Source organism: Xyrauchen texanus, chromosome 49, assembly GCF_025860055.1.
Source record: "Xyrauchen texanus isolate HMW12.3.18 chromosome 49, RBS_HiC_50CHRs, whole genome shotgun sequence".
In the NCBI taxonomy this organism is placed as follows: domain Eukaryota; kingdom Metazoa; phylum Chordata; class Actinopteri; order Cypriniformes; family Catostomidae; genus Xyrauchen; species Xyrauchen texanus.
This window is the reverse complement of record NC_068324.1, coordinates 1,616,339-1,643,523: the sequence shown is the minus strand read 5'-3', so window position 1 is coordinate 1,643,523 and position 27,185 is coordinate 1,616,339. Positions and strand designations below refer to the sequence as shown.

General features: G+C 39.2%; 2 protein-coding genes across 2 annotated transcripts in view; both read left to right on the top strand.

Moving 5' to 3' along the window:
* The window catches only part of LOC127640124 (integrin alpha-11-like), a 48,905-nt gene extending 21,733 nt beyond the window's left edge, over positions 1-27,172 (top strand). The window contains exons 11-30 of the mRNA XM_052122529.1: positions 4,286-4,430; positions 4,692-4,840; positions 6,942-7,085; positions 7,169-7,372; positions 7,551-7,681; positions 9,970-10,136; positions 10,484-10,623; positions 10,810-10,920; positions 12,880-12,965; positions 13,043-13,247; positions 13,696-13,794; positions 17,849-17,925; positions 18,355-18,438; positions 19,018-19,108; positions 19,269-19,382; positions 19,638-19,721; positions 21,115-21,225; positions 22,820-22,915; positions 24,183-24,296; positions 25,336-27,172. Of these exons, the coding sequence (XP_051978489.1) occupies positions 4,286-4,430; positions 4,692-4,840; positions 6,942-7,085; positions 7,169-7,372; positions 7,551-7,681; positions 9,970-10,136; positions 10,484-10,623; positions 10,810-10,920; positions 12,880-12,965; positions 13,043-13,247; positions 13,696-13,794; positions 17,849-17,925; positions 18,355-18,438; positions 19,018-19,108; positions 19,269-19,382; positions 19,638-19,721; positions 21,115-21,225; positions 22,820-22,915; positions 24,183-24,296; positions 25,336-25,410 (2,427 nt within the window). The 3' untranslated portion in view covers positions 25,411-27,172. The remainder of the gene's footprint in view (positions 1-4,285; positions 4,431-4,691; positions 4,841-6,941; positions 7,086-7,168; positions 7,373-7,550; positions 7,682-9,969; positions 10,137-10,483; positions 10,624-10,809; positions 10,921-12,879; positions 12,966-13,042; positions 13,248-13,695; positions 13,795-17,848; positions 17,926-18,354; positions 18,439-19,017; positions 19,109-19,268; positions 19,383-19,637; positions 19,722-21,114; positions 21,226-22,819; positions 22,916-24,182; positions 24,297-25,335) is intronic.
* Positions 1-27,185, top strand: part of LOC127640121 (protein MON2 homolog) — a 286,480-nt gene that overhangs the window by 164,077 nt on the left and 95,218 nt on the right. The window lies entirely within an intron of this gene.

Here is a 27,185-nt window from a genome sequence, read left to right as displayed (position 1 = left end):
GTGTTAGTTAGAAGGACATCTTACCCGAAGAAAAATAAAAACATTTTCATAACTTTCACTGTCGGATCCTTGGAGCTGCTCTTGACAGTGGCAATTTGAGAGGGGAGATAACGTCTCGGAAAGTTTTTTCTTTCTTTTTTCCCCTTCGCTTTAGAGGGAATGCAGTCCAGAGAACACATATGGTTTTGTTGAATTAGGCTTCTTTAGTGAGGGACCCGCACACAAATACACTAACACACATGCCCTCAGGTTTTATGTCTGCAGTTGTAATGTGACTGGAATTGAAAAGGAAGGGTTTTGCTTTATTTGCTTGTGGCAGTACATTTTTTTAAAGGAATGACTTTGTTTACTTTTATGGAGAAAAGAATTCAGTGGCGATAAAAGTTGCAGTAAATAAAATGTAATCAGAAAATAAAATTACAAAATAATTGGAAATCAGTTTATTACTTTCACCATTCCAACATGGACATGGTGTACTAGATTTGACTGTTTTTGTTTTGGAAGGTTTAGAGAGTCAAACAAATTTTTTGTCATTTCTAGTGGTGGTGTCTGCAAAGTCAAGCATCATTATTACTTAAACACCCTTACATAACAATGCTGTAGCAACCACCTAGCAACACTCAAGCAACCACTTAGAACTCCCTGGCAACCAACTAGCACTGCCCCAGCAACAACATATAACACCATAGCAACTGCAAAACAACACCCTAGCAACCACCTAGCAACACTCTATCAACCACTTGGAACACCCTAGCAACCAACTACCAACGCCCCAGCAACCACCTAAAACACCCTAGCAACTACATAATAACGCCATAACAACCACCCAGCAACAATCTAGCCACCGCTGTGAACACCCTAGTAACCACCTAACAATGCCCCAGTAACCACATAGAATGCCCTAGCAACTGCAAAAAAAATCCCTAGAAAACAACTATCGATACACTAGCAACCTCTTGGAACAAACCTAACAACCACTTAGGACACCCTAGCAACTGCAAAACAATGCCCTAGTAACTGCCTAACAATTTTCTAGCGACCACACAGAACACCCCAACAACCACATAAAACACCTTAGCAACTGCAAAACAACGCTCTAGCAACCACCTAGCAAAACTCTAGCAACAATTCAGAACACCCTAATAACTACTGTACCTAGCAATGCCCTACAACCACATAGAACACCCTGGCAACTGCATAACAACACCCTTGTAACTGCCAAGCAATATTCTAGCAACCACTGTTAACACACTAGCAACCACCTAACAATGCCCCAGCAACCACATAGAACACCCTAACTACTGCAAAACAATTCCCTACAAACCACCTAGCAATACTTTAGCAACCTCTCAGTACACCCAAACAACCACCTAGCAATGCCCCAGCAACCACCTAGAACACCCTAGCAACTGCAAAACAACACCCTTGTAGCTGCCAACCAATCAGAACACCACAACAACCACCTAGTATTCCATAGCAACTGCAAAACAATGCCCTAGCAACCACCTAGCAACTACTTAGAACACCCTAGCAACCAACTAGCAATGCCCCAGCAACCACCTAGAACACCCTAGCAACTGCAAAACAATGCTCTAGCAACCAACTAGCAAAACTCTAGCAACCACTCAGAACACCCTAAAAACTATTGTACCTAGCAATGCCACAGCAACCACATAGAACACCCTGGCAACTGCATAACAATGCCCAAACAACCACCCAGCAACAATTTAGCAACCACTGTTAACACACTAGCAACCACCTAACAATGCCCCAGCAACCACATAGAACACCCTAACAACTGCAAAACAATTCCCTAGAAACCACCTAGCAATAGTCTAGCAACCTCTCAGTACACCCTAACAACCACCTAGCAATGCTCCAGCAACCACCTACAACCACCTCAGTAGTGGTGTTTGCAAAGTCAAGTATCACTATTACTTAATTGCTCATAGTTAGTGTTAGTGATTTGAACAAACCTCTAACACTAAGTATTAAACTTTGATTTTTGCTGTCAGATGATAAAACAGATGAAAAAATCCCACAGACTTACACTGAAGCAGGGATTCGAGCCAGAGACCAGAATATCATTGAGACTTTAGGGTGGACTCTGTTGAATAGAACCAGTAAGCAATCACCCAGAACACCTTAGCAACCACCCAGAATACCATAGCAAGTGCCTAGCAATACAGATCAAAAGTCTGATTGCTTAGTAAAATAATATCATGTCTCTCCTCAACAAAAAATAAAAAAATTAGAGGTTTGTTCAGGGTTTGCCTAGTAAAAACCACTAATAAAAAGAAAACAGAGCAATACACAGAGTCAATTAGAGTAAGTTTATTGTGCAAATGTGCCATGGAACCTTGTCAAGTGTCCACGTCGACATTGCATGAGGAAAACTCTGGCAGCTGGTATTAGGCCCGCTGTCAGATTCACACATGAGTGCAGGGCTCGCTCCAGTGCATCCAGAGACTTTCTGTGCGGTTAAAGGGATAGTTCACCCAAAAAGATATGATGGCCTCAGTGACCATTCACTTTCAATGTAAGGATCAATGACGCACTGAATGTGATCCAGAGCAGAGAGAAAGACATACATGTTTGGAACAAAATAAGGGTGACTCTTAGTTTTTAATTATGCCTGATGGTCCATGATCCAGATCTGACCACCATTTGTAGTTATTTAAATATCCTTCCAAATATACTTTTGTGATATTTGCTAAGGTAAGCCATATCTTTAGCAACCAATGAGCAACGCACCCAGAACACACTAGCATCTGCATAGCAATGTGCTGAAACCACTCAGAACACCTTACCAACTACAGAATTGTGCCCTGGCGACCACCCTAACACTTCAGCTCTCTAGAAACCATTTAGAACACCCAAGCAACCATTTAGCAATTCCCTAGCAACCACCTAAAACACCCTAGCAACTGTATAGCAATGCCATGGCAACCACCCAAGTAACACTCTAGAAACCATCTAGCAACCACCCAGAACAGCATAACCGGATGCCAACGCCCTAACAACCAACCAAAATACCCTAGCATCTGCATAGAAAAAACACCCAGAATACCTTAACAACTGCAAAGCAACACACAGACAACAACTTCAACACCCTAGCAACCACCTAGCAATGCCCTAGAAACCAAATGACTCAGCCAAGCAACACTGTAGCAGCCAATTAGCAATGCACTAGGAACATTCTAGCAACCACCCAGCAATGCCCCAGCAACCACCTTGAATGCAACACCCTAGCAACCACTCAGAGCCCACTAACAATCATCTAGTAATGCCCCAACATCTATCTAGTATACTGTAGCAACTGCAAAACAATGCCCAAGTAACCGTATAGCAACATTCTAGCAACTACTCAGAGCACCATAGCAACCACTTAGAACATCCAAGCAACTGCATCAAAACGCCTTAACAACCACCTAGCAACACTCTAGCAGCAACTCAATAAAACAATGCAACCAACTAGCAATGCCCCAGCAACCACCTAGAACACCCTTGCTACTGCTAAACAACACTCAAACAACACTCTAGCAACCACTCAGAACACTCTAGAAACTGCATAGCTATGACTTAGAACACCCTAGTAACCGCATAGCAACTGCCCAGCAATCACATACAACCCCTTAGCATGGATATTTGAACAAGTAAGCACCTTTAGTAAAAACACACAACCTTTAGAAGGGAAATTTAGTTTGTCAGTTTTGCACATTTAGTCCGACAATGAATAGGAAGTAACATTGGACTGAATGTGTTTGAGCAAGGTTTGCTGTTATTGGTCAGGAATGATGCAGTTCATTTTGGGTTTTGAGTTCTAAAGCTCCAGATGTGAATGCAGAGCATCAGAGTTTTTGGCAGTATTCCTCAGTACGGCACGGGAGATGTTTGGCAAACGCTCTGTTAGCATTCTCTATACCAGCAGTTTGTCATCATCCCATAATATTAATTCAGCCTCTCTGCAGGTATAATGAACCCAAACCTCTTACGCAAGAGTGTGTGTATATTTCAATAAAGTGAAATGGTGTTATCATTAAATATATCATGAGAAAAAAACAATTTAATGATGTGCTTTACCCCCCTTTAATGGTTATACCATGGGATTCTTTGAAGTACCTTACGGTATCAGGAACAGCATTATGCCTGATATAGATGTGATGACCTTTTGTATGCAAACAACTAAAGATGACAATATTCTCTCAAAGTAGCTTCAGTGGAAATATTCTGAATGAAAACTTCTAAATGCCTCTTGAAAAATATGTCTCTTGTCATTCTGCAGGACGGGATTCTGGTTGGTGCAGTCGGGGCGTACGACTGGAACGGGGCAGTTTTGAAGGAGACCCGTCATGGTAAAGTCATCCCGCCCAGATCCTCCTACCTGAAAGAGTTCCCTGAGGAATTGAAGAACCATGGAGCATATCTGGGTGAGACAATCGGTCCATTTCAGTTATACCCAATTAAGCTTTGACTCAATGACTCCTCAAATGTGCTGGTATACCAGCTAGGACCAGCACAAAACAAGCTAAGCTAACAATTCCTGCTGGTCTAAGCTGTAATCATAACTTCTGTAAAGTCTTACGTCTTCAAAAACATAATGCGCCTCTGCATTGCGCATGTTCTCCAGAATAAAGCATTATGATAGATATTTTGGGTGTTGTTTATATGAGGTGTTAATTTGCTTATAGGGTACATGGTGTCCTCTGTGGTCTCAGCCCAACATGGTCAGCTGTACGTCGCTGGAGCTCCTCGATTCAACCATACGGGAAAAGTCATCATCTTCACCCTGACTAATAGCGGAAACCTCACCATCCTACACTCTCTTCACGGACAGCAAGTAAAGCCTAGTGCCCACACTACTATACTAAAGCATGCCACCTTTTCCTGCTTTAAATCTGCAACTAGTCTTAAACTAAAAGCCATGTTTGTAGCCAACTTGTAGCGCTTGGCACTCTTCGAGTGTGTGCACTTGTAAAACATGCTGCGACAAGTCACAGACAGCTTAAATACATTTCACATGGGGTTGACATCCAGCTGATCAGTCGACAGGTGTGTACACTTGCAAGAAAGCATCAATGAGGAAATAATTGCGAGAAACTGAAAAATGGTAAAAACGACGCAAGCCCTTTATCCATATTGTTAGTTGAAATTAGAGGTGGGCGATATGACCAAAATCATATACATTTTGGGATCATAGCACATGGTTCACTAAAAAATTTTTGCAAACTATCACGATTGATCATTCTTTACTGGAACATCCGAATTGTCATTTTAAAATGAGTAAGTGCGAGACTTAGATTGCTTGAAACTGTGCACTTTAAAACAATACACAGTTTACCGACTGCTTTCCATAGGCGGCAATAGCGCAACGTTAATTGCGGCAGACAAATATTGCTGACTTTGTGAATAAGGCGCAATCTATATTTAGTCGAATTTACTTACCATGCATTCAGACCAGAGGCGGCGAGAGTGCCAAAATTCACTCGGGCTGCCCTGCCAACAACGCTATAGAAGATTCGTGGACGCTCTGACGTAGTTCAAATCAGTGGTAACGTTCGTTGGGAATGCTTGGTTTTGTGAACTATATTTAAAGGGGCCGCAAAACATCCAGACATGTCGACCGGTATCATTATTGCCGACATATCACAACTAGTGTCATATCCTCATGAAATCTTTTAGTATATTATTATATAATACCCATCATTTTTTATGTATATCCCTCTAAGCAAACAGGGACATATCGCATATTACGGGAAAACCCGCCACGCCAATAATCAGTTTTTCCTCCATTTTGCCTTCGGAACTAATGTTTGGTGGGAACCAAAGTTTACACGGTTGTGTTCTCTAGACTTCGCTAGAGCGGAGCACTTCTATATTCCAATAGGTTGCCGCTTAACCACGTCAAAGCTCATTACCATAATGTTGCCCGCAATTGACGCCCACACCACCCAAGACGTGCCACTTCTCGCCGCCGAAAGACGTTGGCTGTCATAGAAAATGAATGACTTCCAATCGATTTGAAGCTCTTGACGCCTCTGAACGCACCATTAGAATCAAGGTGTGTTTGTGCTGATACGAATGACAATATCTTAATTTAAACATACGTGGTGAAAAGCTATATCAGCGCAAGTAGCGCATGGTTAAACAATATTGCAAGTGGTTCGTGCATAAGTTAAATTCTTTTGTCATTAAAATACAGTGCGTTTCGTGAATACGCCCGAGTCTATAAACGTGTGCAGGGTGACAAACTTGTGTCTTGTATCATGCACTTCGACTAAACCATAATGTTTCCTCCTCTTCTTCCTAATCCATCTGTCTGCATTTATCTTCCATACCTTCTCCGCGTGCAACGTTGCCGCATTTGATTGGCGAGGCAGATTGGTGGATTAATGCGGAACATGTGTGCCTACAAGAGACACAGTGTGAAGGTCTAGACTTGGTCACCCGCTCCAGATGGCAGGCGTCTCAGCCACACATGTGCATCTCATCTGATCTGTGTGTTTGCTCATGTATGGCCTGCAGTAAATTCACACAATAAACACTCGCCTCTGGCCAAAGCAACCAAAACATTACTTTAGCCGTCAACCTGCTATACACCAGACTGAGTGAGACTGGCGTACAATAAACATAAGAAGTGTTCCCAAACCTAGTGAGCTGCCTTGCTGTATATTCCCTTCTAGACAGCATCCTAAATGAAAGTTTTGCATCCTCAAAAGTCAATGCAGGACTTATTTCGAAGTTTTCAGAATCTTTCTGCCATCTTGTTAAATTTGTTTCTTTTATTAGACAGTTTTACTTTGGTAACTATGGCATTTTGACAGTAATTATGGTTCCTTAATTAGTTTCTAAGATGTGTCTTGCAATATAAAATGTCTTTTTAAATACCCAATTAAACAGAGCTCAGATGCTGATAGAGCGTTTGTTTGGGTGATTTGTAGATTGGGTCGTATTACGGCAGCGAATTGGCACCGCTCGATCTGGACAATGACGGACTGACTGATCTCCTCCTTGTTGGCGCTCCCATGTACTTTCACAGCGGCTGGGAGAAAGGGCGCATTTACAGCTACGCCATGGACTCACAAGTGAGTCCCCGTATGCATTAAACATTACGAGACTTTTAGTACTTTCTGGTCTGCCTAAGCTTCCCACTTTCTCTGTCCCACAGGGAAATTTTTTACTGGACGGAACTCTTGGTCCATCTGAACAGGCTCAAGATTCTCGCTTTGGCGCGGCCATCTCCGCCCTTCCCGATCTGAATGGCGACGGCTTCAGTGAGCTGGTAGTGGGAGCGCCGCTTGAGGAGGACCACAAAGGGGCGATCTATCTGTTCTACGGATGGCAAAACAGCATCCAACCCAAATATAAACAAGTAAGACTCAACACTGAGGATAAAATGGATAGTTCCTGGATTCCGATTGCACAATATTCAGTCATAGTAAAATGCACAATATAGTAACAGCTATGATGTGAAAAACCCAAGTGCATTTATCCGTAACTACTGTATATTCACTCTCATACCTTTAAATTCCTGTTGCTGTTTCTCTCAGAGAATATCCGGCAGTGAACTCTCCCCAGGTCTTCGTTATTTTGGCCGTAGTGTACATGGAATGATGGACGTGAATGGAGATGGGCTCATAGATCTGTCTGTGGGCTCTTTAGGGGCCGCAGTTCTGCTCTGGTGAGTTTATACCACTTCGTCCGGGGCAGATATCCTGGGGTGGGTATTGATCTTCAGCCTCAGGCATGACCAAGAGCCAAATAATGAACCAAAGGCTTCACCTGATGCCTGTTTCCAAAGCTGCTATATAAGACATCATCCCTTGACTGAATAATATGATAGTTATTCAGATTTAATGTATTTACTGAAGTATACAAATATGTTCCAGAATTATTCAAGTGGGCTGTTGTAGTATCACAACTGTTGCAAAGAAAAATCACATATGAGCTCTTTTTACTAACTCACTTGTTTTGAAGTGGTTAACTAATGTAGCAACACTACTAACTTAACTACATTGTTTAGTGGCGTAACTGTAACACATCTATTTTTACAATACTGTAGATTTTCTAGTAATGAGCTACATTTTCCCAAGAGTAGCGCTGCAGCATCACAAAATGCTCAATTTGTCACAATAAATTGTGAACGCAGCAACGGAGCAGAGTTAATAATCAAACATGCTAACCTGAACGTCCCCTCTCACGAAACACTGGGAAGTTGAATATTTTAAAATTTTTGTCTTTTTCATTTTTGTTTTTTTCTATCATTTTTGCCAATGGCCAAAGGTGTGTATTTTTTTGGAGAATTTTGATATTTCAACCTCAGTTCCTATAATACATCTGTAATACACTGAGTACACAAAATAGTCACACTCGGGACCTTCAGGACACAAATGTCCCATTGAAACCCACTAAAATGGCAATATTTGATCCCAGTGCCATTAAAGCATCAAATCATGAATTCTATGATATTATGCTTTTATTCCAGAGTCCTGGCTTCAAAATGTAAATTTTTAATATTTTCCACCAGATGGCGCCATTTTTCTCATGTTTATCCTGTGGAGCAAATACAATTAGCATTTTGTCGGTCCCCATGAGGAAAACAGCTTATAAATCATACTAAATTATGTTTTTTTTTAAATGTAAAAATGCAGAAAGTTTTCTGTGAGGGTTAGGTTTAGGGGTAGGGTTAGGTTTAGGGGATAGAATATAAAGTTTGTACAGTATAAAACCATTATGTCAATGGAAAGTCCCCATAAAACATGTGTGTGTGTGTGTGTGTGTGTGTGTGTGTGCGTGTGTGTGTGTTGTTATGGATGTCAGAGTGTGTTTTGTGCATGTGTGTGTGTTACAAACAACAGTGGCATTATGTAAACAAACTGGCATTTAAAGTGTTAAAATCCTGAAAATGAATGAATATTTGGTAGTTATGATCAGGACTGATGCTGGTTAAAAAAACTAACTAATTGAAAGTGGAAATAATATAAGACATAATATTACTATGGCAGTTTTTTTGATGTGGACATTTTTGTCCTCTGTGTAACTTTTTTCATTGATGCACAAGGGTTAAATCAATCGGTTGTTTCTAACCGGTTATAATGAACGATTCCCTTATATATAATGTTGGGAACTTTCGGACATGTACTGTAAATGAACTAGTTCACATTAAATGATTCCCTGATTCATTTGAGCCTCTCACAGCCTTAAAGGGACCTTGCCTTTTTTGGAGCAAAATATTTAGTTAATTGCTGCAGTTTTTCTGTTATATAGTTTTATTACTGTACTGTATAATAAGTTTAAATTTGTGTTCAATTTAGTGTTGTCACTCTATTTTTTTAACCTTTACGAAAATGAACCATGGTTTTACTATGGAGGGTGGGGCCTTTTTAAGGCCAAAGTATATTTTGGTTGTCCACTTTGCTGACAGTATGCGTGACGCAAATTTCGTCATCAGCACAGTCCGTGTGCAGACCAGATTTTCTCGACACATGGACACTCCTTGACTGTCTGCATTGTTACGCATGCGGCAGCTTTTGACTGCTAAAAGAGTATCATAAAGCAGTTTTAGTGGGCATTTTTAAAGGTGCTGTAACCGATTTTAGCGTTCTGAAACTTTCACGTGACTGAGCCGTTGAATTAGCCATGCCCCCTCATTCCAAAAACTCCACCCTCCAAAGATAATTCTAAGCGCAAAAGAGGAGCATTGTTTGTTCCTGTGGCTGTCAAATACAACAGTGGCACAATAGCGCCCCCAACTGACAAACAATATGAATCGTATCCTCAATGATCCACTTCAAATGCAACACTATGAGAACGAGCACAATGATTGACAGGTGAAAAGCGTCAATGTCCACAGACACATTTTTGTTTGTTGTTTACAAAGTCACTTGTTTCATTAATATCTTTAAAGGAGTAGGAACCTTTTTGCATGCTTTTCCATTAAAAAATATATATATTTTTGTTTTTCCACAGGTCTTGTACGGTCGTCCGCGTGGAGATCCGCGTGAACTTTGAGCCGTCAAAGATTAATGTGTTTAATAAAGACTGCATTCGAGGAGGGCGAGAGGTGTCATGTATGTTGGCCAACGTTTGTCTGAACGCCACGGCACGGACACCAATGTCGGAACCAAAAACAGTTGGTATGTCCGTCAAACAAACTACTGGCCAATGAGAGGACAGAACGATGTATGCACATTAGTTGCGTTTTCCAGTGTTCTGTGCCTGTGTGTAATTTCTGTCAGATGTTTGTTCGAAAGGTCACTTCTTATAATTGGGACAGTTTTCCTAATGCATAAAGCCTCCAGCCAGAGGAAAAACACTTTAAACCTGACGTTTAGAGGGAGAAGCCTTGGAAACCATCATAAAACTGTGTCAGCATTTACTTTCACATCTGGAAGGTCTATTATCAGAATTGAGGGTCTCACAAACACACTTAGAAAAATAGAAAACAAACATTTCCCTTTCTTTCCTGTGTCTCTCTGTTCAGCATTGAGGTACAGTTGTGTTTTTGAAGAGAGTGGATATTTCCCCAGAGCTGTGTTAGACAGCACAGAACTACAGCAGCCCAGAGACGTCATCATGTGGCCGGACACTGAATACTGCCAGCAAGTGTATTTCCACGTTCATGTGAGCACAATATTGATTTTCAGTGGACATAAAATCTCAATATACTGTGGCCTCAAAAAGTATTTGAACACTTCTAGACAAAACATCAAAGCAAATGTCAGCCTTTGAAAGAATGTGATATGATGTTTGGAAAGTTCAGTAGTCTGGAATGAAATACAAAACTGGGATGTGTTTGTGTCTGTACAGGAAGTGACAGACTATACACGACCCCTGACCTTCACTGTCAATGTCGGCTTACAGAACACAGAAGAGGGACCTGTGCTGGACGACGGGTGGCCCACCAGTCTGACAACAGAGGTAAGACAGATAGATACTGTTGACAGACACACAGACAGACAGACACACAGACAGACAGACAGTAAAGACAGACAGACAGACCGACAGATAGATAGATAGACAGGCACACAGACAGACAGACAGACAGATAGATAGACAGATAGATAGATAGACAGACAGACAGATAAACAGACAGACAGACAAGAAATACATAAAGAGAGGAAAGCTAGATAGACAGACAGACCGACAGACAAACAGACAGACAGAGAGACAGACAGACAGACAGATAGACAGACAGACAGATAGATAGACAGACATACAGACAGATAGACAGATAGATAGACAGACAGACAGACAGACAGACAGACAGATAAATAGATAGACGGATAGATAGTCAGACAGACAGACAGATAGATAGATAGATAGACAGACAGACAGACAGACAGACAGACAGACAGACAGACAGATAAACAGATAGACGGATAGACATACGGACACACAGACAGACAGACAGATAGATAGACAGACAGACAGATATACGGACACACAGACAGACAGACAGATAGATAGACAGACAGAAAGACATACGGACGGACAGACAGACAGATAGACAGACAGACAGAAAGACAGATAGACATACGGACACACAGACACACAGACAGATAGATAGACAGACAGACAGAAAGACAGATAGACATACGGACACAGACAGACAGACAGATAGACAGAATGACAGACAGACAGATAGACAGACAGATAGATAGACAGACAGAATGACAGACAGACAGACAGATAGACATACGGACACACAGACAGACAGACAGACAGACAGACAGACAGAATGACAGACAGATAGACATACGGACACACAGACAGACAGACAGATAGATAGACAGACATACAGACAGACAGATAGACAGACAGATAGATAGACAGACAAATAGATAGACGATAGATAGTCAGACAGACAGACAGACAGACAGATAGATAGATAGAGAGACAGACAGACAAACAGATAGACGGTTAGATAGACATACGGACACACAGACAGACAGACAGATAGATAGACAGACAGATAGATAGACAGACAGACAGATAGATATACGGACACACAGACAGACAGACAGCTAGATAGACAGACAGAAAGACATATGGACACACAGACAGACAGACAGACAGATAGATAGACAGAGAGACAGAATGACAGACAGACAGACAGATAGACATACGGACACACAGACAGACAGACAGACAGATAGACAGACAGAATGACAGACAGACAGATAGATAGACAGACAGACAGACAGATAGACAGACAGACAGAATGACAGACAGACAGACAGATAGACATACGGACACACAGACAGACAGACAGATAGAATGACAGACAGACAGACAGATAGACATACGGACACACAGACAGACAGACAGATAGATAGACAGACAGACAGAATGACAGACAGACAGACAGATAGACATACGGACACACAGACAGACAGATAGATAGACAGACAGAATGGCAGACAGACAGATAGATAGACAGACAGACAGATAGATAGACAGACAGATAGACAGATAGACATACGGACACACAGACAGATAGACAGACAGACAGAATGACAGACAGACAGACAGATAGACATACGGACACACAGACAGACAGACAGACAAATAGACAGACAGAATGACAGACAGACAGATAGATAGACAGACAGACAGAATGACAGACAGACAGATAGACAGACAGACATACGGACACACAGACAGACATGTACTGTAGCTACATACACTTGGACATTGTTAGAGTGTGAAAAATATATTGAGGCTTTATTTTCTAAAAGTGCCGAAGTTGAAGAAACACCCAACAACAGATAAACACACAAACTGACAGATAGACAGATTTCTCACACACACATGCACACTCTTTGTGCACTCTTCCATTGATCGTGACATTTCAAGGTTTTCTTCTTTGTTCTTTAGCTTCCATTCTGGAATGGATGTGACAATGACGATCTTTGTGTTACGAACCTCATTCTGCAGAGCAGCTCCGACTTATTAGATCGCAGGTGTGTCCTCATACACACACACACTTTCTCTTCCTCACACACCGATGCACACTTCAGGCTCTCTGTGTCTCTCTCAGGCAGTTCTGCGGGCAGCACGAGCGGGCGGTGTGGCCGCTGTGTGTCCACCAGATAACGAGAGCGAGCGACGAACGCGTGGTGGAGGCCGGCCGCAGGAGAGTCCTGGTGGAGGCACGTTTAGTGAACAGAGGAGAGAACGCGTACAACACGCTGCTGCACGTGACCAATTCTCCAAACCTTCAGTTCTCCAGTCTAATGGTGAAGGTCTGTGCTGATCCTAATCCCGAGTCTAAACCTGAGCTTCACCTGTATTTATGAGAGATTAGAGGATTAGAGAAGGTATTCAAACATGAGAACGGAGAAAATGCTGATGAAAAGTCCAAGAGTAAAGTCAAGTGTGTGTGGCTCTGTGCAAACCCTAGTGAGCGGTCTACACAGGCAGCTACCTTCTAAGACAGCAGCCTAACCACAATGGATCCTCATAAGTAACTGAATTGAAACAGAGATTCAAATCACATTCATTCATGCACGCAACACAAATTCACAAAAAAAGGTATTTCATAAGGTTCCATAAATTTGTTGCCTACTGTTGGGAATACTCTACACAGAGATGCCTAAAAATTATGTCTAGGTAGGCAGCTCAGTAGTTTTTTGGCTAAAGCCTTTGTCTATGTATGTGTGTCTCTAAACTAAGAATCTGTTCGTTTTTCAGGCTCCGTCAGATGTCACAATCAATTGCCCAAACCTTAACGATCCAAACCCCTTCCGTACATGCAACGTCAGTGCACCATTCCTGAAATCACAAGCACAGGTGAGATAATCCACATCTAAAACTCATCACCACCAAAAACAAACATTATTCATAATTTTATGGATATACTATGGTGTACCATTGTATTCTTTGGAGTGCCATGTGAATTCAGTTGCATAGTATTTGGCTTTCTATTGTAAGAGCAAGTCTGATCTGTTACAGCGCACATACTGTACAACACTTACAAAATTACTTTGGCAGTACTATGGTACAGTGATGCTTCAGATGGTAAAACCATGGAATTTTGATATATAGGTTGTTGACAAATAAGGTTGTCCAAAATGATCAAATGAGAAGCCTTTTAAAAATCTAGTTCAAAACACATGTCGAGTTTTCCGAAAAGTCATATTTGTGTCCATTAGGGCTGCAACTAATGATTATTTTGTTAATTATCGATTAATCTAATGATTACTTCGAACGATTCTTCAGGCGATTATTGCAATGATTAATCATTAGCTCTTAACCAATTATTCAGCTTGTGCCCCGACTTAAAGTTGTATTAAACATGCTTACTAACAATAAAAACGATAAAATTATCTTTTAAAAATACATCTAAATAACATTCACTGAATTAAGGGAAACAAAGGTAAAACTTTTGTTGGTCCCAAGTAGATATTTAACTGACTATAAGTGACTTATCGACTGACTTGCTATAGCTAGTAAACAGTGTTTCAACAAACATACAGTAGTCTTTCAGTAGCCTGTATATAGATCTTTATTAATGATCTACTTACATTATAGTTGAGAACATCAGTTCATTAAAAGGTCATTAATAAAGATCTATATACACGCTACTGAAAGTCTACTGAATGTTTGTTGAAACACTGTTTACTAGCTATAGCCAGCCAGTCAATAATCTGTTATTTTGCTGCTGTTATACAGGCTATTGATAGTGTACTGAATGTTTGTTGAAACACTGTTTACTAGCTATAGCATGTCAGTCGATAAGCTGTTATTTTGCTGCTGTTATACAGGCTATTGATAGTGTACTGAATGTTTGTTGAAACACTGTTTACTAGCTATAGCATGTCAGTTGATAAGCTGTTATTTTGCTGCTGTTATACAGGCTATTGATAGTGTACTGAATGTTTGTTGAAACACTGTTTACTAGCTATAGCATGTCAGTCGATAAGCTGTTATTTTGCTGCTGTTATACAGGCTATTGATAGTCTACTGAATGTTTGTTGAAACACTGTTTACTAGCTATAGCAAGCCAGTTGATAAGCTGTTATTTTGCTGTTGTTATACAGGCTATTGATAGTCTACTGAATGTTTGTTGAAACACTGTTTACTAGCTATAGCAAGCCAGTTGATAAGCTGTTATTTTGCTGTTGTTATACAGGCTATTGATAGTCTACTGAATGTTTGTTGAAACACTGTTTACTAGCAATAGGAAGTCAGTTGATAAGTCACTTATAGTCAGTTAAATATCTACTTGGGACCATCAAAATAAAGTGTTACCTTTGTTTCCTTTAATGCTTCCGTACATATCTGTGACGCACGCTCATGAGAGGGATGACGTAAGCTTGTTGGTAAGGTCACGCATGGAGGAGGAGTCAGGAAGCACGTCGTTGTTTACAAGAGAAGGAGCACTTTACTAAAGTTTAATCGATTTGCTGTAGATTTGTATTTGTATAAGTGTATTGTTCAAAATGGTCATTTGGTGTGTGTATCCTGGATGCTTCAACCTTCAGAAACCCCAAAGAAATGCACACCGGGAAAAATATGAACTTTTCATTGATTGCTTCATTCATTTCTGAAAAACCTTTATAGTAGGTGTGGGAATATAAATGTAAGAATGAGTTTAAGAATAGTTTTTTTTATTAGACTTGGTAGTTTAGAGATGCAACAGCATCAGCTGTAAGTGGAGGTCTCTGCCAGATCATGTTCACCTTTTTGTGAGTCAAACAAGAATGGCTTACTGGAGCTATCACCTTTGGTATGTGTTGGCTCTTGGTGCCTCTGTCCCAGCCACTGAATTGAAGACCATTGTTCATGATTTAATCATTATCTGAGTCAAATGCAAAAAACATGGCTTAGGTGTGGGCCTGCTTTTATCTCTATGATAATGAAGTAGTCTGAGTGATATAGTTATGCTGATTGGATTAAGGGCTGGTGAATCTCCAGGGTCTGGGAAGCATACTTAGTCATCAACTGAGAACTTTGTCTTCACTTGAAGGACTGCCCACCAAAATGTCTATAAAACAGAAAAAAAAATAAACAAATTATTTAATGATCATCAAGTAAAATGTATAAAATTACTTAAAGCTGAAGTACTTTCCGCTATCCCAGATTAATATGCAGAAATAACTATAAGTGAGTAGATTTTCTCAAAAACTGTAAACACTGTGTCCCTGTGGCTCTATAAAAATTGTTAAGTTTGTTTTAATCGACCCGTTCAGCCTGACACAGCAATAATCAATATTGAATGAGTTGGGGGCGGGACTATCTGTTTTTAATTCAGTTCGGTGATACAGAAATTACACACCTCAGTTTTAATTATTAATTAAAAAACCTAAAAAGTTTCCAAAGATATTTTAAAGTACTTATAATTGTAAAGTATTTTAAACATTAATAATGTTTTAAAACAATATTGGGTAACACTTCACAATAAGGTTGCATTCCTTAAAATTAGTTAACTACATTAATGAACAATATTTTCAGCACTTAATAATCTTGCTTAATCTTCATTTCTACATATACTAATACTTTTTCACATTAAAAGTTGTACATGTTAACAGTAGTTAATGTATTATGAACGGACATGAACCAGCAATGAACAATTGTATTTTTATACATTAACATGAACAAAGATTAATTGTTAATTATTAGTTTATGATAAATCATGAATTTATTATTGTTAACAAATGGAACCTTATTGTACAGTGTTACCCAAAATCATTTCACTGCAGAAGAAATAATAATAAAAGATTATTCCAAACTACTCATGCCAACATTTTTATTTTCAAGAATTTGAGCTTTTAGTGAAACTTTATTTCTTTACTGTTTCTGGACAGTTTACAGTTTATTTAAGCCTATATATATACATATATATACAGTACTGTGCAAAAGATTTAGGCGCTTGTGAAAAATGTAGCATAGTGAGGATGTCTTCAAAAATAATGACAGAAATAGTTTTCATTTATCACTTAATGTCATACAAAGTCAAGTAAACATAAAAAAAGCTAAATTAATATTCGGTGTGACCAACTTTGCCTTTAAAACAGCCCCAAATCTCCTACTTACACCTGGACACAGTGTTTGTAGATCGGATGTTTCAAGCTTCTTGGAGAATTCGGCACAGTTCTTCTATATATTTCGGCGGTCTCAATCGCTTCTGTTTCTTTATGTAATCTGAGACTGACTCAATGTTCGGTGGGGGGCTCTGTGGGGGTCATGCTATCTGTTGCAGGGCTCCCTGTTCTTCTATTCTAATCATTTCCATTTGTGGAAGGAATGTTTGGGAGTCTAACATTTATATTTCCTATTGACACTCTAAAGATGAAGATATAAACAACCATCTTAAGACAAATGCTTTTGTGAAACATCTTATGTGTCCAAGACTTTTGCACAATAATGTATATATATGAGTATCATGGTACTAAATGTTTACCAAATGCATATACAATAATGTTTACATGGTTCTCTGAGGTACTTTAAATAATAAACCTTATCCTCTTCCTTCTTCATGTACCAAGTGACGGATTCTCGTACGCCACATGAGTTTGATTCATCTCGATTTCTTGCTGCGATTTCTCCTCAGAGAGTTTGCTGGTACATTCTGTGATCTCTCCTTTAGTTTTTCATTGCTAATGGTTTCCTCTGCTCTCACTGCGCTGGCTTCACCCCAAACGCTTCGTTTGACCACACACATTCCGCTCGCGTCTCTGGGGTCCGTCTGAAATTCTCTGCGTCTTCTGTTCAAATCCGGTGCAAAGTAGAAAATCTATTGATCCCAGTGGCTCTCGAGAAATACGGAGACCATAAATGACAAAAGTGTTTGTTTTGTGTTTTGTTTACATAAATAGTTTGTTCTTTGTTTTGTTTTTAACAGGTCTATTTTCGTCTTGAGTTTGAATTCAGCAGGCCGGTCTTCTTGAACTATGTTCAGATCACTTTAAGGGTCTCCAGGTGAGGTTATGACCTTTGAACTGAATTATACAAGAGAATTATATGACATATACTGTGAGAATAAATAGTATTGATCATTTAAATAGATAGATCTGGTCAATCCTGCAAAATAAGCTTGATTAGGGTGATATCCGTCCTGATCAGGGGTTATTTTGCAATAAAGATCAGCTGATGGTACATTTACTGTTACTTATATTTATCATTTGATTTGATTGTTTTGTCGGAATAAATCTAAGGCCACATCCACACTAATACAATTCGTTTGAACGACCTAGAGCATTAGGATTCGTGATTTGTGTAAAAGGGAATAAAAGTCATTATTGTTGTTGCGCCTCTAGTGTTCATTTAAATTATACAATCTGTATAGTTACATGATTCTTGTTTGGCGTGAACGGCCCCTGAGAGAAAACACTGTTTGTTTGATTTCAGTGATGATGAGGAGATTTCTCCAGAGGACAACATCAATGATATCTATCATACCTTGAAATATGAGGCTGACATTCTGTTCACAAGGTAACATGGTAGAAATGTTTCAGCCTTTACGTTTAAAACAGACGTTTTATATGAAAAAATGTATACCCTTGTACTCAGGTTTAATGTGTTTAGTCAGAAAATAAGAATACATCGTTCTGGGGGCCTGAGTAGCTCAGTGAGTATCGACGCTGACTATCACCCCTGGGGTCATGAGTTTGAATTCAGGGTGTGCTGAGTGACTCCAGTCAGGTCTCCTTAGCATCCAATTTGGCCCGGTTGCTAGGGAGGGTAGAGTCACATGGGGTCACCTCCTCGTGGTGGTGATTAGTGGTTCACGCTCTCAATGGGGCGTGTGGTGAGTTGTGTGTGGATCATGGAGAGTAGCATGAGCCTCCACATGCTGTGAATCTCAGCGGTGTCATGCACAACGAGTCACGTGATAAGATGCATGGATTGACGGTCTCAGAAGTGGAGGCAACTGAGACTCGTCCTCCGCCACCCGGATTGAGGCGAGTAACCGCGCCACCACGAGGACCTACTAAGTAGTGGGAATTGGGCATTCCAATTTGGGGAGAAAATTTTTGGATAAAAAGAATACATCCTTCTCTGCTTTCTCAGAGATTCCAGCCCATCCCGTTTCGAGATCAAACCCGAGCTATCCCAGAATGTCCCTATTGGATCCGGACCCGCCTTCAACCTCTCCTATCAGGTGGGCATCCTCTTTCAGAGCTGCTATCGACGTTAAAACATTAAACAGAGCAAAGTTTAGTTCCTCATATGCTGTATTTGACTTCAGTAAATATTTCCTTTGGACATCTAAAATGTATTTCTCCTTCAATGGAGCCAAATCCAAGTTATTTGTTTTTCAGATCCAGAATCTTGGCCTGTTCCCCATATCTGAGCTTCTCTTCACAATAAACGTCTTTGCTGTGACTAGAAATGCAAATGCTCTCTTGCACCTCTCTGACTTGGATATCGGCCAGGTGGATTTTTATTTAAATGGTTCATGTTTACTTTTTCATCAATTTAATTTCAGCCCCAATCCACAATTTATGTTAAATATGAATTCATAAGTTAAATGAGAAACGATTCCTTTATTTTGGTGCCAGAATTTTCCTTTTGGCCCCTTTCATAATTAAGCTTGTAGTTCTTTTAGTAGTTCTGTTTTACTAACTAACTGGTTTTCGTGAGTAAATCCTCATTTGTTTTAATATCAAGTATGACTTTGTTCTTCGTAGACATCTGGATCGCACTGTAACGTTCCTCGTGTCATCACCTCCGGTTCCTCCTCTCAGGAAAATCTCTCCCTTAACACACAAATGGTAAACTTTGCTTCTTACACAGCGATCGGATAATTCCACCCTTCACACAGAAGTTAATAGCGACAAGCCTGAGGAAAATAAACAATGTGCTTTAATCATTTACTTAATCAGTATTTTTGTCTTGTTTTCCAGTCAATATATCTAAACATCCTTCAAATAAGATCAGTTCAGTAGGGCTGCCAATCGCTAACCTTTTAAATCAAATTAATTGCAATTAATTGCATCAATAAATATTTGCTGAGAAAGTCCCTCAAATAACAACAATTCAATATAAATTATTAAATAATTATAAATATGATATATATTGTATATAAATAATAATTCACATAATTAAAATGCATTGCATTACTTTGGAAGATGATGCAAAATGTGGCATATATAATCAATTGAATTCGTCAAATCTGTCTTTTCTAAGGAACGTAATGTACAAGGGTTGGCGATTCCCTGCCGAAGTGTCCTTGGGCAAGACACTGAACCCCAAGTTGCTCCCAATGGCAGGCTAGCACCTTGCATGGCAGCTCTGCCATCATTGGTGTATGAATGGGTGAATGGGTGAATGAGTCACAGTGTAAAGCGCTTTGCACACCGCTAATGTTAAAAAGGCGCTATATAAGTGCAGACCATTTACATGCGTCAGCTGGACGATTTTGGATCGTCTCACTTTGGTTGTGTCGTATCATAAACACAGGTTTTAGGTCGCAGTGTCGTTAAACATTTTGAAACTTCAGAATTTTTTTTTTCAAGATGCCTGCTTTCGGAATTGCACTTTGTCTGCTATGTTCTCATCTTATGCTGTTGCTAGTTTTTTGCGTGTTGCCTATACAACCGGAGTCTAGCTGACTGCCCCCTGCTGAAAACAGATGGTTCTTCATGCTTTTTAATGCATTATTTTAAAAAAAAATATATATATATATATATATATATATATATATATATATATAATTAATCATACTGAATTAACATGTTTAATCGATAGCCCTACAATTTTTCATAAACCTGACTATATTGTTATATTTATGCTTAAAACAAGGAAATAAACCTTTTTGCTAATACATTAAGCAAACAAAACTTAACAATATATTCTCTGAAAATAAGTAAAGCAAGAATGCATAAGATCTAAGGACAATTAAATGTATCTTTTATTAAGAATGTTTAAAACAACACCAAAATACTGAATTTTACTTTTTGCAGTGAAGCGGTTATTTTGACTTGTCCAAATTGGAAAGCCATTTGTTTGAATTAAACTCACAGCTTTAGCACATATTTGATTAAGTTTGGATGGAGATTCAGTTTCCTCTCTGGCACATTCTGTTTCCAAATGCAATCAAAGCCATTTGAATCATCAGATGCAGCATTGTGCATGCTGTTTAATGTAGTGTAATTGTTTCTACAGAACACTTCCACCAGTGACGCGTTATTCGTGCAGTGTAGAATCAACCTGATTCCACAGGGAGATGTTAGCATCACAGCAGCAGGATGGCTTGATTATCACTCATTATTAGCTGTGAGTATCTCATCTGGTATACATAAAGCCAACTTCAAGACCCTTTATATACAGTGGCATGCAACAGTTTGGGCACCCTGCATGGTCAGTACTTAGTAACACCCCCTGGCAAGTATCCCAGCTAGTGAAAGCTTTTTGTAGCCAGCTAAATGTCTTTCAGTTCTTGATTGGGGGATTTTAGCCCATTCTTGGGCCGTCTTGCATGCACTGCCCTTTTCAGGTCTATCCACAGATTTTCGATGATGTTTAGGTCAGGGGACTGTGAGGGCCATGCCAAAACCATCAGCTTGCGCCTCTTGAGGTAGTCCATTGTAGATTTTGAGGTGTGTTTAGAATCATTATCCTGTTGTAGAAACAATCCTCTTTTCATCTTCAGCTTTTTACAGATGTTGTGATGTTTGCTTCCAGAATTTGCTGGTATTTAATTGAATCTTTCCTCTACCAGAGAAATGTTCCCCTGTGCCACTGGCATCAACTCAAGCCCAAAGCATGATCGATCCACCCCATGCTTAACAGTTGGAGAGGTGTTCTTTTCATGAAATTCAGCACCTTTTTTCTCCAAACAAAGGTCATTGCGCTCATTGCGGCCAAAAGGTTATATTTTAACTTCATCAGTCTGCAGGACTTGGTTCTATAATGCATCAGGCTTGTTTAGATGTTCATTTGCAAACCTCTGAAGCTGAAATTAGTGGTGAGGATGCAGGAAAGGTTTTCTTCTCATGACTTTTCCATAAAGGTCATATTTGTGCAGTAGGAGTTGAACAGTGCACCACTACTCCAGAGTCTGCTAAATCTTCCTTAAGGTCTATTGCAGTCAAACAGGGGTTTTGATTTGCCTTTCTAGTAATCCTTCGAGGAGTTCTATCTGAAAGTTATCTTGGTCTTCCAGACCTCAACTTGACCTCCACCATTCCTGTTAAGTGCCATTTCTTAATTACATTAAGAACTGAGAAAACAGCTACCTGAAAACGCCTTGCTGTTTTTTTCTTATGGCCTTCTCCTACTTTGTGGCCATCATTTTTTTTTAATTTTCAGAGTGCTAGGCAGCTGCTTAGAGGAACCCATGGCTGCTGATTATTAGGACAAGATTTGAGGAGTAAGACTATGAATAAAGCTTTGAAATTTGCATCACCTGGCCTTTTCAAATGATGATTGTGAACAAGCCATAGCCCTAACAAGCTAATTAAGGTCTGAAACTTTGGCAAAAGTTATCTGAGAGCTCAAATCTCTTGGGGTGCCCAAACTATTGCATGGTGCTCCTTTCCTTTTTTCACTCTAAAATTGTACAAAATAAAAATAATACACTAATATTGCTAAAAAGTTTGAAAAGAATGTTTCATCTTTAACTTTATGCCTTTTGGAGATCAGTTCATCTTCTACTCACTTAACTATTAACAGAAACATACATTTTGACCAGGGGTGCCCAAACTTTTGCATGCCACTGTACCAGATCATGTTCATACTAGCTGGTTGAATTACACCAGCAACAAACCACCTACCGTGTTCCAAAATTCTAGCTTGACCATGTTAAGCTGGTTTTAGCTGGTGAGATGAACGCTGAAAGCTTCTTTTCACTCTTCTATTGATGGTGCAGGTGAAATTTAAAAGGTTAGAGCTGATTCTGACGGCTGCAGTAGAACTGAGCTCCTCCAGTCCAATGTTTCTACATGAAGAAAGACCAACGAGACACGTGAGTACCATAAGAACACTGTAAAACACAGTAAATTAATAGAAAACGAAGTTCACAAAAAAATATAAACTGCCGTTCCAACCAGTTTCAGTTATTTATTTTTTTACATGAAACACAAAAGGAGTGTTAGGTGGAATATTGGGGACTGACCGCCTCAGTCACTATTCAAATTCACTGCATCTTTTTTCCATACAATGAAAGTCAATGGTGACTGAGAGTGAACATTCTTTCGAACATCTCCTTTTGCGATCCACAGAAGGAAGTTTTTTGTTTTTGGCACCATTCTCTATACCCTCTAGCAACTGTTGTGTGTGAAAATCCCAGAAATACTCAAACAAGCCCGTCTGGCACCAACAATCATGCCATGGTCCAAATCACTGAGATCACATTTTTTCCCCATTCTGATGGTTCATGTGAACATTAACTGAAGCTCCTGACCTGAATCTGCATGATTTTATGCACTGCTGCCACACGATTGACTGATTAGATAATCACATGGATGATTGTTGGTGCCAGATGGGCTGGTTTGAGTATTTCTGGGATTTTCACACACAACAGTCTCTAGAATTTACTCAGAATGGTGCCAAAACCAAAAAAACATCCAGTGAGCAGCAGTTCTGTGGACGGAAATGCCTTGTTGATGAAAGAGGTCAACGGAGAATGGCCAGACTGGTTATAAGTGACAAAGTCTACAGTAACTCAGATAACCGCTCTGTACAATTGAATACTGTGGTTGGTGCTGATTTGGTGGTGCGAGGGGGACCTACACAATATTAGGCAGTTGGTTTTAATGTTGTGGCTGATCGGTGTATATATATGTGTGTGTTTGTGTGTGTGCAATACAAATAGGAGGATATAGTAGTGTATATAATGAAAAAGGCAAGTTGATTTCCATAAATTATTAGAGTAAATAAAATTGATCAGTTTTTCTGTGAAGTGTTGGTATGTTTTGTTCAAAACAACAGATCAATAATCTCTTAAGTCCTTTCTGACTGGCAGATGGAAATTGACCTGAAATACCTTTGGGAACTTCTAGAAATATTTCAAGTTGCACATATACTTCCCCCTTGTGGCTGAGAATGCTCACACACAACAATCTCATTAAACATTAATCTCAAAACATGTTCTGATTTCTCCCTAAAAAAAGACTGTAAAAGACTAAAACCAGCATAAGTTTTTAATAAGCATAAATCTTAATTTGTACATATCTGGAACATTCATTTCCTCCAAGAATGTGACTATAATGTTTTGGTTTGTGATGTTGTAGATAATCCTGGAGATCAGGAAGGAGGAAGATTACAGAATTCCGGTCTGGGTGATTATTGGAAGTACTTTGGGTGGACTGCAGCTTCTCGCCCTGCTGGTGCTTGCGCTCTGGAAGGTCTGGGACCGTTTTCAGTCACGATTATTATTAGTATAAGATTATGTAGTATTTATTGTTGGGAATGAAAAGCATCATAAAATAATTCCTTATTTTTGTATTATTGTAGTGCACTTTCCAAAGATTTTCAAGAGCCACAAAGTCAATATATTTTTCAAGGGAATCAACCTACAAATAAACAATGCTGGTAGATTACTTCTGAATTGTAATCTGGTACTGATTACAAATGACGTAATTTAAAATGTAGTCGGTATCATCATTTTTTGGATTATATTTTTAAGGTTTTAAGATTGCTTTTGGATTACTTCTGTTCTGAATGTATTCAATGCCACATGCATTTGAGTAGGATAAGCTTTTAGCATTTTGACAAAATATTTCTTAAATGTAAAGTAAAAAACTTGCTTAATGGATCAAAATAGGACAACTCGTTATTTGTTTCTGAGTATAATAAAAAAGGCAAATAAAATATTCTTACACCGTCAATTTTAGCATTACAAACAGCATCAATAGTGGTAACTGATCACACCAGTTATGGTATATTTGTGAATCAACATCTCAAAAATGGTAGCAAAAATACATTTTTATTTTACATTTTTGGAGTCCAAAAGCAAATCGCGAAACTGTTTGAAGGTTTATGAAATGGAAAAATCATTTGATGGATCAATAAATTATGATGCCTGATTAATATGTAATCCTTAGAAAACAACATTAATCTTATTATGAGTATTTTCAAATGTAATTAAATGTAAGGACAAGTACTTTATTTTTGTAATCTGATTCTGTAATTCAGGTTACATGTATACATATATATATAATTTGTATATAATCATTTCTGTCCATTAATGTTTCACTATCCATTAATGTTTTTAGCTACTTTTTTAGCTCAAAAAGTAGCTCTAAATTGACATATCGAACAGTTTACATAAGAACATAAACATATTTTATGACTTGTTTAAGTTTACAATTCAAAGGACTCTTTCATAATTTATTTACGTACCAAACAATTATAATAGCCACGTTTTCTTCTTGTCGTCCACAGCTTGGATTCTTCCACAGGCAAAAGAGAAAGAAGGACGAACAGTCATCCAATGACAAGTCAGCAGAAGATCGGTAATGCCATGGCAACCGCGTGGCAACCGCTTCCACAGCCAATTGCTCAGGGATACTCCAGACTCGGGTGTGAGGCAATCAGCCAATCAGCTGCTCCTCTGTACTGCCACGCCCTCCTGCACTCTGATGAGGAACCAATCAGCTTTCTTCCCTTAGCCGTGTTTGTGCGTCAATTAAAAACAGAAAGTCGCTGCTAATGTGGCTAGTCTGAGACTTTTTATATGGACGACGGTTAAACTACAAGACAAATGATTTTTTTTTTAATCAGACGTTTGTTTGAGGAAAATTCAGAGCAGACAAACCAATAAATCCACAAGAGTGGGACATTTCTTGTCTTTGTGGTGCCGATAAAAATATTTGTGAACTGTGACAAACCTCAGATTGTGGAAGGCAAATGTTTAAAATTCAGTAAATTCACTTGCACATTGTAAAGGACTTTGAACTTGATGTTTGTAAAAGTGTTTTTTAAAATAGATTTCAGCAATAAAATGTAATACATACAATAATAGAATATTTAACCATAAAATTATTAATATCATGCACCTTAATACGTTTTGTTGCCACTTTAACTTCTGCTTTTTCATCCAATGATAATTTTACATTCATATACAATGTTTTCTGAGATTCAGAATCAAACTAAATCTTTCCATATCTATTTACCTTGTATGTTTTTCATAATTTTACACTGACTGTCCCATATTAGAATGAGAAAGTAAAGGTACTTTAGGGTATTTATATGACATGGACATGAACTTTTTTTTAATATACTTGAGATTAACATTTATGTATACTACGAGTCAAAGGTTTGCTTTAATTTGTTTCTCATGATCTTAAAAACATTTTGAACTTAATGCTTATGAATTTCAATTAAGAATGAGATGTTGTTTAAAAAAAATAAGTATAGTACTTCACACTACAGGATATTTCATATGACCACTGTCAAGTCAAAAGTCACTCTTGCAAATGTTCCAATAGAAATGTTCGCAGAAATCAATTTATTTTCGGGAGCCTGGGTAGCTTAGCAAGTATTGGCACTAACTACCAGCCCGAGAGTCACGAGTTCCAATCCAGGGCGTACTGAGTGACTCCAGCCAGGTCTCCTAAGCAACCAAATTGGGCCGGTTGCTAGGGAGGGTAGAGTCACATGGGGTAAACTCCTCGTGGTGGTGATTAGTGGTTCTCTCAATGGGGCGTGTGGTGAGTTGTGTGTGGATCATGGAGAGTAGCATGAGTCTCCACATGCTGCGAGTCTCCGCGGTGTCATGCACAACGAGTCACGTGATAAGATGCGCGGATTGACGGTCTCAGAAGCGGAGGCAACTGAGACTTGTCCTCTACCACCCGGATTGAGGCGAGTAACTGCGCCACCACAAGGACCTACTAAGTAGAGGGAATTGGCCATACCAAATTGGGGAGAAAAGGGGATAAAAAAAATACAATACAATCAATATATTCTCCTCAGAAATCATATTACTGTCATGAAATGGCTTTACAGCGGTCAAAGACACTGTGGGGATTCTATAGCCACTCATTTTAATAATCTTGTCATTTAAATCCATGTGACAAATGCAATTGTTGACATTGTTTTGCATATATAGATGGCGACTGAATGTGCCAGATGTAATTTGTGTGAGCTTTAAGAGGCAGAATATTTATTGTTACACTAACGAAAGTGGACAATTAATATAAAACTGAATCCTGTATATGAGATATGAGTCTGAACCAGAATAAAAAGACTGTGTTTACAATGTCTGGGTAAAAAGTAGGTGTTCGGAGTCA